The sequence below is a fragment of the Bolinopsis microptera genome, chromosome 9 (genome assembly GCF_026151205.1).
Source record: "Bolinopsis microptera isolate Bmic1 chromosome 9, MBARI_Bmic_1.0, whole genome shotgun sequence".
Taxonomy (NCBI): Eukaryota; Metazoa; Ctenophora; class Tentaculata; order Lobata; family Bolinopsidae; genus Bolinopsis; species Bolinopsis microptera.
Genome location: NC_087080.1, coordinates 16499677 through 16510090, shown reverse-complemented (window position 1 = coordinate 16510090; position 10414 = coordinate 16499677). Strand labels below are relative to the sequence as shown.

The 10414-nt window shown below is 36.3% G+C and overlaps 2 protein-coding genes across 3 annotated transcripts in view; one reads left to right on the top strand and one right to left on the bottom strand.

Annotated features, from left to right (window-relative positions):
- Nucleotides 1–504: 504 nt before the first annotated feature.
- Nucleotides 505–6599, top strand: LOC134820651 (uncharacterized). 2 transcript variants are annotated; one of them, XR_010160908.1, is made up of 10 exons: nucleotides 505–1405; nucleotides 1659–1815; nucleotides 2445–2524; nucleotides 2660–3172; nucleotides 4277–4444; nucleotides 4614–4752; nucleotides 5460–5592; nucleotides 5732–5832; nucleotides 6033–6123; nucleotides 6278–6599. XR_010160908.1 is itself a non-coding variant. In XM_063831156.1 (10 exons), the coding sequence occupies exons 6-9, from the start codon at nucleotides 4660–4662 to the stop codon at nucleotides 6096–6098; spliced, it is 393 nt and encodes a 130-aa protein (XP_063687226.1). In that variant the 5' UTR covers nucleotides 508–1405; nucleotides 1659–1815; nucleotides 2445–2524; nucleotides 2660–3172; nucleotides 4277–4444; nucleotides 4614–4659; the 3' UTR covers nucleotides 6099–6123; nucleotides 6278–6599. The 2 variants fall into 2 exon arrangements, 1 of the variants encoding a protein (XP_063687226.1); XM_063831156.1 differs by having other exon boundaries at nucleotides 508–1405.
- Nucleotides 6600–6610: 11 nt separating this feature from the next.
- Nucleotides 6611–10414, bottom strand: part of LOC134821443 (protein DD3-3-like) — a 28226-nt gene continuing 24422 nt past the window's right edge. Inside the window, exons 18-22 of the mRNA XM_063832184.1 lie at nucleotides 7998–8128; nucleotides 7613–7752; nucleotides 7341–7481; nucleotides 7095–7170; nucleotides 6611–6960 (exon numbers count right to left, since the gene is read on the bottom strand). Coding sequence (XP_063688254.1) covers nucleotides 6887–6960; nucleotides 7095–7170; nucleotides 7341–7481; nucleotides 7613–7752; nucleotides 7998–8128 — 562 coding nt within the window. The 3' untranslated portion in view covers nucleotides 6611–6886. The remainder of the gene's footprint in view (nucleotides 6961–7094; nucleotides 7171–7340; nucleotides 7482–7612; nucleotides 7753–7997; nucleotides 8129–10414) is intronic.

Genomic DNA, 10414 nt, shown 5'->3' with positions numbered 1-10414 from the left:
ATTTGTAAATGTATAATAATATTAAATATGTATTGATTGTTTTGTGGTAAATAAAAATTTTGTTTTACTAAAAATTTTGTTTTACTAACCAAAATCAGAAACAAATGATTTTAAATGGTGTATCCCTGCCTGCAGCAATTACCCAAACTTGAAGGGTGCTATCTAATTTGTTGTTTTCTTTCTTCAAATTGTGATGCGAAATTGGGCAACAATGAGTATCCTTCCAAACCATCATTTGCCCCCAAATGTGATGATTGTAGTCATCTTGATGGAGCTGTAGACCTCTGAACTCCCATTGGGAGCTGAGATATGGACTTTCACACAACCGCATATCCTGATTCAATATGACCAATTGGCTGTATAAAGTGATGCCTATTGATTGGCGTTGGACTATTTTTTGGGGTTCTTTAGACCCTATTTACTAATCAGGGTGAGAAACGATCTTATTAAATTTGTTCACAGGTGGTTCTGTTATTACAATTATAACACTCACCTGTAAATACTCATAGGCCACATGCAAGAAGGTAGTGCAATGGTGCAGCCATCAGAATTGATTGGTTCTGTTGTTGAACTATTGGATCACTTCAAGACCTGCTCTAACTGTGATTATAAGGTTTTTAATGGTATTTTGGACCCCTGCTTACTCCAAAGATTAGATTTGTTGGGAACAAATGATCTCAAACAGGAAGCAACAGTCTGTAATGGCAACTACTTAGCTGAACAGATTACAGATCCCGAAGCAATATATCGAAATAGCCAAACATCACAGTCAATTGATCAACCAAAATCCACCAATGGTGAATCAAATCATGAATCAGACCAAATAAGCTTGATTAGTAAGTCTGAACATAAAAGAGAAGATGACATAGTTTCTGAACATGAAAGAGAAGATGACATAGTTTCTATCATCAGTGTCAGCACTACTTCAGATGTGAATGAGTGTGCATCAAGTGGAACATGGACTGATCCTTTCTCATTACCAAATATTGTTAACAATTTAACAAGCAGAAAAGATGCAGTGGAAATCGGAGCTACTGAACTTAAGGAGTGTGCTGATACTACATCAGAGAAGGGATCGATTGGTGATCTTGATATTCAGATTGATAGTGTTTCAATATTGTCAGAGTCAGATCAAGGTGGAAGTTTCAGCTTGACAAGTGACCAAAATAACAGTGACCTAGAGCAAGTTGATAGTGATAGTATTTCTGTCCAGTCCATTCAATCCCAACCACCACCCCTTATTGGGCGGAGTGCATTGCGAAATGCCTTTATTCAGAACAACAACAACTTGCTCACTAAAACACACAGCACTTCCCCTGGGTTGAGTAATACAACAAAAGAGACCACAGTTTACTACAGGTCTGCACCACTTAGTAGTGGTAGTGGTACTGACACTGCTCAAGAGGTAATAGCTAGCTTTTAATATGTATGATAATTAATAATAACCCATAAATTGATTTTAGGCTTTTCGATTTTATATAAATTCATCTGGTTTTCGGTATGGTTCAAGTATAGATGAATAACTACTGCATTGGCTAGTACCCATCCCAGTCCAATCAACTAATTAAATTGTAAGAGATGACCCGCTTTCAATTTAAATTAAATCACTAATATAATGGGCAATATATTTTAATTTGAAACTGTCTTTATACACTCAGGAAATAGTGTATAAGTTAGTTACTACAGCTGATGTGAACCGTGGTAAACCGTGGAAGAAGTACGTTGAGTTGCAGGGTAAAATAACCCGATGTTACATAGTGCCCTCTGAGAATATTAGCCGCAGAGTTAAACTTCTTAATTTCTCCGACTCTACAGGTTTTAGACTTTGTTATAATATATATCCTTCTTCTTTTATTTGTATTCACCTTTGATTTGTTCTCTTGTTATTCAATATACAGTAAAACCCCGATTTACTGTGCCCCGATTTACTTCGGTTATTTCCTTTCCCCCGAATTTTTCTGGGGGAGAGCTCGTGCTCCACACTGCTTATTGCTTTATTGAATCACCTGACCATATTCTCGTATAACTCCTTTGCTGCTGTGATGCTTGTCAGTACTCCTATGACAGGGCACCACTGTGTTTGAGAAGGGTCAGTTCGTACTACAGGGGAAATATGTGATCCGATCTGAACAAACAGATGTTGATAGCTAGTGATAATTACAGATTTCGATACAATTTGCGATGTACTGCAAACATGTTGATACTATTAAATTACTGAGTACAATCGTAAGACTATCAAAATTCTATGGATTAAAGGTCTTTCCCACCCTTTTTGGCCAATTTTGGACCCCAAAAACCAAAACCCTGATTTAACGCAAACCCGATTTACCGCGGGTTTTAGCCTTCCCCAAAACCCGCGGTAAATCGGGGTTTTACTGTAGCAGGGCTAGTGTTGTCCAATTATTATAAAAACTTAACTTCTCTTCAATTGTTGAACATTGCAGGGGTTACACAAGTAGCGCTGAGAGGAGACTTGTCTGCTGAATACGACGTTATGAATGCTTCTAATTTTATCTCTGTAAAGGTCAGTGATTTATCCTCAAAGGTTGCAGACGTACTACTGTATGACTGGACACATACTAAGATGTGTTTGTTTAATTGTTTCTTTAAACTTGCATACTAGTAGTAATACTTAATATTTGTATTACTGTATTTCCAGGGTATATGTGAGAAGCGATGTGCTGGTAAAACTAAAGCAGAGAGTAAGCAGAAGTTTGACAGTTATGAGATAGTGGCTCAGTCCTGGTCAAAACTCAATGATAAAGAAAACACGTCCGACAACATTTCAAATAGTTCTCAGAAATCTCATCACAGATCAAATGAACATAGATCAGGATCAAATGAACATAAATCAGGATCAAATGAACATAGATCAGGATCAAATGAACATAGATCAGGATCAAATGAACATAGATCAAGATCAAATGAACATAGATCAGGATCAAATGAACATAGATCAGATCAAATGAACATAGATCAGGATCAAATGAACATAGATTCGGATCGAGTGATATCAGATACAAAGAGTCGATGATGACTACTACTACTATGATGATGAGTGGCACTGTTAAATATGACAATCAAAGGACGGCTATGAGAAAGAAATAACGAATCAACCAGTGCACAGAAATATTGAAAACAAGCCCCCTCCCCTTGTACCAGCTGAAAACAGGTATCAAATAGTGCTCTTTTAACTGAATGACAATATTCAGTGATCGACCGGGATCCCGGCCCCGGATACGGCCGGGATTTGTGTTTTTTCCCCGGCCCCGGCAAAACAATTTCCAAAATCCCGGCCCCGGCCAGAGGCCCCCAATCCCGGCCCCGGCTTTTTGTCAATTTTTGCCGGGATTTAGCCGGGATTTCTCGTATTTTCTGCCTCAATTTAAATCGATAGATTATCAGAATTTATCTTGATTTTTAGACTTAAATTAAACACAAAATATTCGGTAACATGAGATCGAGTGAAAAATATAAATACGAGGACTTGACATCATTCCAGTTTGATATTCAGAAAATTTCAACTTTGAATTTATAAAGAATGTAAAATATTAATGTTGATTAAAAAGTTCGAGGTTGATTAAAAAGTTCGAGTAAAGTCATGTGTTCGTGTACCGTTTTCTTTCATATAACTAGTACAAACGTCAAACAATTTAGTTCAGGAGCAAAAAAACAGTAGAGAGTGAGGCCGACTCAATGCAGATGATGATGATAGTCATCAGATCACAGACGACTACTCGTTTCCGGTGTCAGCTTCAGTGTCCGAAATATCTATGTCCGGCTACAAGAAAGCCTTTCTGAGTTACATTTAACTATTAAAGAGAAATAATCGTTCCTCAACCTTTAAACATTGTGTAGCTGCCTTCTAGGTTGACCTTGAAGCTAGCTCACATTGATACGAGTTTCCGGAAACTTTCAAAAATGTTCAAAATTAGATTAAAAAATCCCGGCCCCGGCCCCGGCATATTTTAGCCAATCCCGGCCCCGGCCCCGGCCTTGGCAACATTTCAAAATCCCGGTTAATCCCGGCCCCGGCTGATTCAACTTGGTCCCGGCCCCGGCCCCGGCTAAATTTCGTCCCCGGTCGATCCCTGACAATATTATTAACTACACTACACTACACTACACTACACTCCACTGCACTGCATTGCACTGCACTGCACTGCACTGCACTACACTACACTACACTACACTACACTACACTACACTACACTACACTACACTACACTACACTACACTACACTACACTACACTACACTACACTACACTATTACAGGGGCGCATCTTCTGTACCGTACTCGCCTACAGTACTTATAACGGACATTCCAACGCATATAAAAAGTAGCATTGTAATTTGGGGAACACTCTCCAATGCAACCTCTACCACTGCTACTCTCTCTAAAGCTGGCTCTAAAGTTGTCTTGCATTTCAAATCTAGCTACAGGTTAGTTCGATTCTGGACACGTCGTCTGAGAACAGTTCTACTGTGTTATACTATAACCATACTGATAACGCTATTATACTTTTAGTGCACTAGAGGTTCTAGTTTTCTGTTTTATTATCATGTACGATTTATATTTCACACACACATTTGAAATCTACAAAATATGCAGGGTAGAGAGTAGTCTGGTGATAGTAGAAGGAACTCCCTTTAAAAACATGAATAATCAGACGATAGTAGCAGTGGAGCGAATTGAAGACTTAAACCCCAGACACGTAGCTTGTTTGAAGTTTTTAGCTTCATCATCACCTGTAAGTATAGTTTACATCCTTTCACTCTTGTAGATACTTGTATTACTTATCATATCAAAATTAATTATGAGCCATATCTTAAGATTAATATTGGAAGTTTAAGTCCGTATAAATATATAATGGGACTGGATTTGGCAGTTCTTCTGTTCATGTTTAGTGTTTAGGGCTGAGACAAATTGTCGAACAGTGTCGTGATTGGCAACCTATTATGCGTTCTAAATTCAAAAGGGTCTACTCTTTATGAGCTTAGTAGGGCGCGGTGTTATATTTTATGATTTGTACGCGCGCAGCCAGTCAAACTTAGCGCGCGCATAAAGAATTCCCGCAAATATATCCTCATCTTGATATCATGCTCGCTAGACGCTAGCTGGTCTTGTTGTTCACTCGAATTTGGTTTAATTGCTCAAAAACTCATTAAAAAAGGAAAGGGAAGTGAACACTGCTTATCCTCAGAACTTTCAATGCAACATATATGGTCACACCTATGTATTCAGACGCTGCGCTACAACTTATTACCGCTTATCAGGGTTCCGACACAGTACACGCAGTCTATTAATGCTTTTCAAACAAAGTTACAACGAATTCTATATGTAGTGCATCCTGTGATTTAATCTGATGTTTACAGTATTTATCACCTGAAGGCCTCCAGGCAGATTACATATACATATCTCATATTTTATCAACTTTATTGTTACCCTATTTTACAGTCTGGGGCTAAGTCGATGAGAAAGATAAGTGACATGCCCAAGATTATCAAAGGGACAGATATTCCTCAGTTTCGGGGCAACTTCGTTCTAATAAGAGCTAAACTGGTGAATCTACAACACGGGGGAAAGAGAGGTAAGCAAATTGTTTTATTTTTTATTGTTAAACTTTCCCCCTGCTCCAGTTACCTTACAGTTATTGATCTAACCCTAATTTTTCTTAATTTTTCTTCCAAAATACTTCTAATAGTCTTCTAATGTGACTTGTGAAACAGGTCCGAGTAAAGGACGTGTAGTGTGCGGGGATGGAGCCCCTGTTCACTTTAGCTGCGTTCCTTTCCTTCTCAGAAACAATACGGTCAAACTAGGCGATCAGGTACTTTAGTTAATTACTTTACAATTACATTTATATTTAGATTTATATACAAATTACTGGTGTGTGTAGTTCTTATTTATTTTCATACGACTTGTAAAGCAATATATTCTATAAATTGTTCATATGAAGCATTATTTCAGTTTTACGCCACAAAACTTCAAAAATTTGAGTCTTATGGCAAACAATTCTGTATACTTTAGGTTGTAATGATAGGAAAAGTTAATCAGAACAACAAGCGCAGCACTCAGACGCTAACCCTTGGATAACTATAGACCATCTACAAGTTATACCGTAAGTATAGTTTCTTAGGGGATTTTCAGAAACCATCCCCTCCTTCTGTCTGGATTTTTAACATCAGTCTTTTAATATCTGCTGTAATGAATGTTTTTCTTGTTCTCTTCGAATGGTTTTAAGATTCTTACTTACAAGTATAATATATTTCCAGTGATAAAGAGGCTGATTCCGTGTTAGGATTCACCAAGTCAGCTATTTACGAAGTTTTGAAGCAAATAGTTCTAGAAACCCTAAAGAAGGATGATAGGTCCTTGGAGAAGGATCCTTGGGGCTTTCTTAACGACTAAAGACCACTTTGACTGTGTTTTTAGATATTACATTGAGAGTTAGTTTTTGTCAGAATATTGCGAGGTATAGAGTAGTTCAATTCATTTTATTTAAAACTTTAAAACTGTTTTGATCGGGGGGAGATTTTATTTTATTTTAGATTAGAAGAGCTGATGTATTTTTATATTTATCTAAATTCAGAGAAACTGTTTTAATTCTAGCAAACAGAAAAATAAATATGACAATTGAAAATATGATGATGACGGATTTGAATGTTAAGTAAGTGCCAACTTTAACAGTATCGTGTACAATGTCTTTCATATCACGGTAGCCGTTCCCTGATTGTAGATCTCTAAAATCGTGTTTATTCCACGTAACAAACGCAGCCAATATCAAATCTATTCTAAAAGTGATATTTATAATCACTTCACTGTGTTTAACGGCTATTATCAAAAAATGGCTTAGAAGTAGGGTTGTAAATGTGAGTTGAGGATTACACGTCTTGACCGAGCAGCCTCTTAACCCTGTATCTAGCTTGAGGGTTCTTCCAGAAGAATATCACCAAACCTGAGCAGTTATATTATTATTAAATAAACAAATTAAAGCAAACAGTTGACTATTAGTAAATAATGACTACTAAGATTAAGAGAGTTATACTAACTAATAAACTAATAAACTAATGATTACTAAGGAATAAATACCTATGATAAGAGCTGACAAGACGATTGCCAGAATGCAGAAAGCAATGATAACTGGTACGTAGGGGTATTTGAGGACCTGAAATTTGAAGTTGTAATTAGGAACTTAAAATCAATTAGTGAAGTTATCAATTAGGAGAGTCCTCAATGTTATCATTTTAAAAGGCTCCTCAGTCCTCTCACTCATTATAATTAATTATACCAGATCCCTATTATATATTAATATATTATATGTATTAGGTTCCTTACCTGATATTTTCCACCTCCTGATATTTTGAATTTGGCATTTCCACTATCCATAGATTCAATCCGGGAGTCAGGAAGTGAGGCGTAGGTTCCTTGGTCCGTAACCATGGCAACAAATGTAGTGTCTGCTGTGTCAGCTTCATACTGGAGTATAGAATAGGCTGCTTTTTTCAACTTGTTACATTTGAACTTATAATATCAAAAGTAAAGCTATTTCGCCTAGGAATTCATGTCAAGAAACGAACACAACCTTCCAGATAAAAGTTAATACTAACTTTGATCCTAAGATGAGCCTTGCTCTTCTCCACTCTTAACTCCAGAGGATAGACGCTGATGATCTGAGATGCACTGGAGCCCGTGTCGGCGTCATCTTCTGTAGACAGATCGTCTTCTATCTTCTCCGGGGCAGCTTCTCCTGGTATGCATAATTGTAGGAGGATTATGGTTCGATGCTATGTATATTTTAACATTTATTGTCAGAAATCGTAGGTCCTTGGCCTCTTTTGTGAATAATTGTGATGAAATGTTTCAGAACAGCTTATCATGTCACGGTACGTGTTCAGTTCCTTCGTAACATGTAAAATGTCACTTTTCTTCTTTAGTTCTATAAGGTGCACACTATTATACACTATTATATATTATAAAGGAGCATGGCCTTACCACTGGCCTGTCTCTTCTTCCTGGTGTTGTTTTCTTCCTCTGTACTCTTCTCAAGTGTTCCCTTGTTCTCCTCGATATAGAACAGCACTGCTGAGTCCAGAGCTTCAGGGTCTATCGTGAGGGAAGCGTCCCTGATAGAGGTTCAGTGTACTAGAGGTGATACTTTGTCTAGATTATCTCCATCTGTTTAGTGTTTAGTATAACCTCTAATAGTTGTTCAGGTGATCTGCTCTCCTTAACGTTATTGAATAGTGAACATAGCGCAACAATATGACAAATATTTGAATTTACTAATGTTTCTTACCCGTTCATAGCGCAACAATATGACAAATATTTGAATTTACTAATGTTTCTTACCCGTTCATATCGCAACAATATGACAAATATTTGAATTTACTAATGTTTCTTACCCGTTCATAGCGCAACAATATGACAAATATTTGAATTTACTAATGTTTCTTACCCGTTCATAGCGCAACAATATGACAAATATTTGAAGTTACTAATGTTTCTTACCCGTTCATAGCGCAACAATATGACAAATATTTGAATTTACTAATGTTTCTTACCCGTTCATAGCGCAACAATATGACAAATATTTGAAGTTACTAATGTTTCTTACCCGTTCATAGCGCAACAATATGACAAATATTTGAAGTTACTAATGTTTCTTACCCGTTCATAGCGCAACAATATGACAAATATTTGAATTTACTAATTTTTCTTACCCGTTCATAGCGCAACAATATGACAAATATATGAAGTTACTAATGTTTCTTACCCGTTCATAGCGCAACAATATGACAAATATTTGAAGTTACTAATGTTTCTTACCCGTTCATAGCGCAACAATATGACAAATATTTGAAGTTACTAATGTTTCTTACCCGTTCATAGCGCAACAATATGACAAATATTTGAATTTACTAATGTTTCTTACCCGTTCATAGCGCAACAATATGACAAATATTTGAATTTACTAATGTTTCTTACCCGTTCATAGCGCAACAATATGACAAATATATGAAGTTACTAATGTTTCTTACCCGTTCATAGCGCAACAATATGACAAATATTTGAAGTTACTAATGTTTCTTACCCGTTCATAGCGCAACAATATGACAAATATTTGAAGTTACTAATGTTTCTTACCCGTTCATAGCGCAACAATATGACAAATATTTGAAGTTACTAATGTTTCTTACCCGTTCATAGCGCAACAATATGACAAATATTTGAATTTACTAATGTTTCTTACCCGTTCATAGCGCAACAATATGACAAATATATGAAGTTACTAATGTTTCTTACCCGTTCATAGCGCAACAATATGACAAATATTTGAAGTTACTAATGTTTCTTACCCGTTCATAGCGCAACAATATGACAAATATTTGAAGTTACTAATGTTTCTTACCCGTTCATAGCGCAACAATATGACAAATATTTGAAGTTACTAATGTTTCTTACCCGTTCATAGCGCAACAATATGACAAATATTTGAATTTACTAATGTTTCTTACCCGTTCATAGCGCAACAATATGACAAATATATGAAGTTACTAATGTTTCTTACCCGTTCATAGCGCAACAATATGACAAATATTTGAAGTTACTAATGTTTCTTACCCGTTCATAGCGCAACAATATGACAAATATTTGAAGTTACTAATGTTTCTTACCCGTTCGTAGCGCAACAATATGACAAATATTTGAAGTTACTAATGTTTCCTACCCGTTCATAGCGCAACAATATGACAAATATTTGAAGTTACTAATGTTCCCTACCCGTTCATAGCGCAACAATATGACAAATATTTGAAGTTACTAATGTTCCCTACCCGTTCATAGCGCAACAATATGACAAATATTTGAAGTTACTAATGTTCCCTACCCGTTCATAGCGCAACAATATGACAAATATTTGAAGTTACTAATGTTTCTTACCCGTTCATAGCGCAACAATATGACAAATATTTGAAGTTACTAATGTTCCCTACCCGTTCATAGCGCAACAATATGACAAATATTTGAAGTTACTAATGTTTCTTACCCGTCCATAGCGCAACAATATGACAAATATTTGAAGTTACTAATGTTCCCTACCCGTTCATAGCGCAACAATATGACAAATATTTGAAGTTACTAATGTTCCCTACCCGTTCATAGCGCAACAATATGACAAATATTTGAAGTTACTAATGTTTCTTACCCGTTCATAGCGCAACAATATGACAAATATTTGAAGTTACTAATGTTCCCTACCCGTTCATAGCGCAACAATATGACAAATATTTGAAGTTACTAATGTTTCTTACCCGTTCATAGCGCAACAATATGACAAATATTTGAATTTACTAATGTTTCTTACCCGTTCATAGCGCAACAATATGACAAATATTTGAAGTTACTAATGT

Bases quoted from the DNA above. Each gene is read 5' to 3' on its own strand.
- LOC134820651 (XM_063831156.1), top strand. From the start codon at position 4,660: ATGAATAATCAGACGATAGTAGCAGTGGAGCGAATTGAAGACTTAAAC. The intron at 4,753-5,459 runs GTAAGTATAGTT...CCTATTTTACAG, and splicing joins TTTTAGCTTCATCATCACCT to TCTGGGGCTAAGTCGATGAG. The intron at 5,593-5,731 runs GTAAGCAAATTG...CTTGTGAAACAG, and splicing joins ACAACACGGGGGAAAGAGAG to GTCCGAGTAAAGGACGTGTA.